General features: G+C 33.0%; 2 protein-coding genes across 2 annotated transcripts; both read left to right on the forward strand.

Annotated features, from left to right (window-relative positions):
* Window positions 1-1,298: 1,298 nt before the first annotated feature.
* LOC109242317 lies at window positions 1,299-2,896 on the forward strand. The gene is made up of 3 exons (XM_019409187.1): window positions 1,299-1,405; window positions 1,852-2,402; window positions 2,490-2,896. The coding sequence occupies exons 1-3, from the start codon at window positions 1,299-1,301 to the stop codon at window positions 2,894-2,896; spliced, it is 1,065 nt and encodes a 354-aa protein (XP_019264732.1).
* On the forward strand, window positions 2,896-3,894 carry LOC109242319. Its single transcript, XM_019409188.1, has 2 exons — window positions 2,896-3,099; window positions 3,598-3,894. Exons 1-2 carry the CDS (start codon window positions 2,896-2,898, stop codon window positions 3,892-3,894), a joined length of 501 nt encoding a protein of 166 aa, XP_019264733.1.
* The last annotated feature ends 521 nt before the right edge of the window (window positions 3,895-4,415 follow it).

Consider the following 4,415-nt stretch of genomic DNA (forward strand, 5'->3'; position numbering starts at 1 on the left):
GGAATTTTTTCGAATTTTTAATGGTGTTTTATTATGATTTTATTATTATATGAAAAAGTGGCTAAATTTTAATTACTTTAATATTTTAGTTAATTTTCAATTAGCATTTGTAAATCAGGTTATTTTTGATTTTTTTCTCATTGTGACCTGTCTAAAATGAGCCCAACCCACCTATTTGACACCCCTTTTCTTAAATATCATCCTAGAAATACTTTATCCATCATATAAAACCATCGCTTTCTATAAGTACACAAACAACGAATACGTGTAGGCATTTTCTGTAAAATATGGCCCACGTCTGGCTTATGAATATTTTAATTTAATAAAGAGAATTTTTCATAAAGCACCATCTTTTAGGTCTAACTAGCCATTTATAGATACCTTTTGCTATATTACGTGTTATAGATACCTTTTATGTTTTTATACAATGTATTTTATGTATTTAAGCTATTGTATTCATTAATACAATAGAAAATATAGGCGTTAAAAAGGGAATTCCAGCTAAGTTTGATATGTATTTAACTGTATTCAAGCGGCATTAACGTGAATACAGTAACGTATCTGCGCAAAATCTGAAAGGTTAAACTAGTTAAAAACGGAAGGAAATCAAATCACATGATATTCTCCTAATTTAACTCAACGAACAAAAACTAGTACCATTAATCTATATTCTGCTCGAAGATATGAACTCAAAAACATGAATACAGCAAAAAACCAGAGCAACATCTGTTCGAACTTCTTCCATTCGCTTCTCCTTTTTCTCGATTGATACAAATTATATACAAAATAAGGTATAGTTCCTTTATACATATGGCAAGTTTAACAGTGTTGTTGCGTTATTCTGGCAAGTAGAACGATGAGGGCAATTATATCGATTTTTCAATTGAGGGAACACTGATAAAGGAGTATGCCTCCTTTAATGATCTGGTTGCTTCAATTTCTAATCAACTGGGTATAGATTTGAGCTCAAAGACCATTAAAATTCAATACAAAGTAGAAGGAAATTGCACGCCAATGGAAATACACAATGATATGGGTTACAGAGTGTATGTAGAATTGAAAAAGAGAACTAAGAATTTGGGATGTATCCTTTGTGCATAACAACTATAAAAAAAGAACTTATATCCAGAGGTAGTTTAAATCAAGGCGACATTGTGCAAATAGACGAAGCAGTTCAAAGGTACGATTCCAATACAGATAATACACTAGCTCTAGATTTTGTCAATTTAGGAGAAGCGATTGGAGTGTTCGAACTCCACAAGGATTTGATAATTTCAAAAACTAATCAAAAGGAGGTTATGGCTGGAAAAGTGTATAAGGATAAGGCTACGTTGAAAGAGGTGATGGAGAATTATGCTATAGCTCAAAGGTTTCAATTCCGGGTTGATAGGTCTAATGCTGTCAGGTTTGCATGTATTTAATTTTTTTTTTGTATTTTCTATTATTGGTTCGAGCTGTAAGTTTAACGTTGTTGTATTTATGCTTATTTTTGTATTTCCTCTTGATGATCACAGATGCAGTAAACATATGTTTGGTTAGGGTCCTTAAATACATGTATTCATATGTATTTTACTGGTATAAATACATAACAGTGATGATGATGGCATTGACACAATTGTATTCAGTTGGTATGCATATACTGTGGTATTAATTGTATGCATATACCCACAATTGTATTCAGTTGTATTCATTGAATTTAAATGCATATAACTATAATTGAATTCAGTAGTATAAAAATTTATACATATAGATGTCAGGATGTATCTATGTCAGATTGTATTCGTGTGTATATGAGTGATTTTTTTGTAAACACTTATGCTAATAAAATGTACAATGATTAATTCTTTGCAGCTATGCATTATTATGTATTTCAGAAGATTGTGAATGGAAGTTTAAGGCTTCAAGCATTAACAAATCAGAACTATTCAAAGTAAGAGAATTCAATGATAACCATACATGTCCGCTGAAGGACAAGGTGTATGAGCAGCGGCAGGCTAGTAGAAGCCTTATAGGTGGTATGATTAGGCCTAAGCTTACTAACCATAAGAGAAAATACACCCCAAGGGATATTATTGATGACGGGAAATCAGATTTAGGTGTAGATGTTAGCTACATGTTGGCGTGGAGGGCTAAAGAAAAGGCAATGAATTTTTTGAGAGGTGAACCGGCTGATTCATACAAAAAATTACCAGGATACTTATATATAATGGATATGACATATCCAGGTTCCCACATCATAATGGTAAAATCTCCAAAAAATGAATTCATGTACGTGTATATATCCTTGTATGCCTTTATAAAGGGGTTTGATCATTGTAGACCCATTGTTGTTATGGATGGAAGTCACCTAAAATCTTACTACACCGGGACATTCGTTTCGGCAAGCACGTTGGATGGTGCAGGTGAGTACCTTAATTATAATACAATCTGTTAATATTTTAAAGATTACAATACATGTTTTAAAAATATGTATTGAATTGTATTTACAGGTCATATATTGCCACTAGCATATGGTGTTATTGATTCTGAGAACGATGCTGCCTGGACGTGGTTCTTTGACCAATTCAAGATAGCATACGGTAACAGGGAAAACATGTGCATCGTTTCAGATAGAAATGAGAGTATCATTAAATCTGTATCGAGAGTGTATCCAGATGTACCGCATTTTGCTTGTATATGGCATCTATGGAATAACTTATATAAGAAATTCAAAAAGAGCCATGCCAAGTTGAGCGAGATATGCTTCTCGATGGCAAAAGCATACACACAAGCTGAATTTGACAGTCTGATGGAGAAGGTGGAGAAGGTAGATATTAGGATGAAAGAATACTTAGAGTTAGCTGGATACGAAAAGTGGCTAGGTTGTATGCACCTGTTAACAGGGGATGGACAATGATGTCAAATATTGCTGAGTCAATCAGTGCCGCACTAGTTTCAGCAAGGGAATTGTCAATATACGACTTCCTCGAAGAAGTTAGGAAGATGTTTGGACGTTGGAGTTGTAGTAATCGTAAAGAAGCTACACAGACATATACGACGCTTGGAAAAAAATACCAGGATATGCTGATTTTGAATAAGGCTATGTCAACACGTATGACTGTATGTTTTATTTTAAGGTCATTGTATTATATAACTTAATTGTTTTTCTGAATTAATGGCATGAATACATCTGAATACAATCATTTTTCAAAATACAACTACCATGAATATATATGAATACAACTAAATTTAAACACATACAAGACATATTTTTTCCAGGATCTGGTATGAATACAACTAAATATAACTAAAAACATGCTGCAAAAAAAAATTCGAATACATCAGAATACAACTAACAAATCTGTATTATATATAATTTTAATATGTATTGTCAAGACGTATTCTTCCAATGTTTTTGTTAGCCTCCTGTTGCCTAAATTATTGAAGACTTTTGATAAGTTCTGCACTAATTACAGTTGATAGTCTGATGGTCTAAATATATGATGTATTCATCTGTATGCAAATATTTTAGTTGTATGTAACTGAGTAATTCAGCATTATACATATAGTAATTCAGTTGTATGTGCTCAAAACTTATATTTCTAATTTTAAATGTAGGTGGTACCATCAACTGAATACTTACATACGGTTAACGATGGAGGGAGGAATTACACAATATGCCTGTTAGAGAGAAAATGTGTTTGTGGGAGGTTCCAAGTTGATGAATTGCCATGCCCACATGCTTGGGCTGTATTGAAGAGCAAGTTTCTAATGCCAGAAGAATACTGCTCTAACTATTACAAACCAATTACTGTTGTAATGACATACGATGTTCCCGTGTACCCGCTACCGGATAGAAATGACTGGAATATACCAGCACATGTTGCAGAGGAGGTTGTACTACCACCCAAATAGAAAAGACCTCCTGGAAGGCCAAAGAAGAAGCGTGATAAACCTCTAAGTGAATTGCTGCAGCCGAAAAATCAACATTCATGTAGCATATGTGGGCAGGGAGAACATAACAAGCGAACTTGTAGAAATGCTCCACGTAATAAATAGTTAACACTCTTACATGTATTGGTGCTTCAACGATTTGTCAATACTTATGATGCAATTGTCAAGTAATAAATTATCATTGGAAAGTAATAATTTCTGAAATGACTTTCGCGAATAGATTCTGAATACATGTAGTTGCCTTAATGTGTTGGATACAATCGAATATAACCTTGTCCACATATACTTTGACAGTTTATTATAGACAGTGCCAGAGTTATATATGTAACTAGTCAGAATTCATCGGAATACATCTGTATACTCAGCTGTAATATAACAATTTCAATAAGTTGGAATTTATATTCTCTAACTAGACAATAACCTGTTTAACACATCTGAATTCATATTCTTTAACATATATTAATTGAGTTTGAAAGATACAT

This window comes from Nicotiana attenuata, unplaced genomic scaffold, assembly GCF_001879085.1.
Source record: "Nicotiana attenuata strain UT unplaced genomic scaffold, NIATTr2, whole genome shotgun sequence".
NCBI classification, from domain to species: Eukaryota; Viridiplantae; Streptophyta; class Magnoliopsida; order Solanales; family Solanaceae; genus Nicotiana; species Nicotiana attenuata.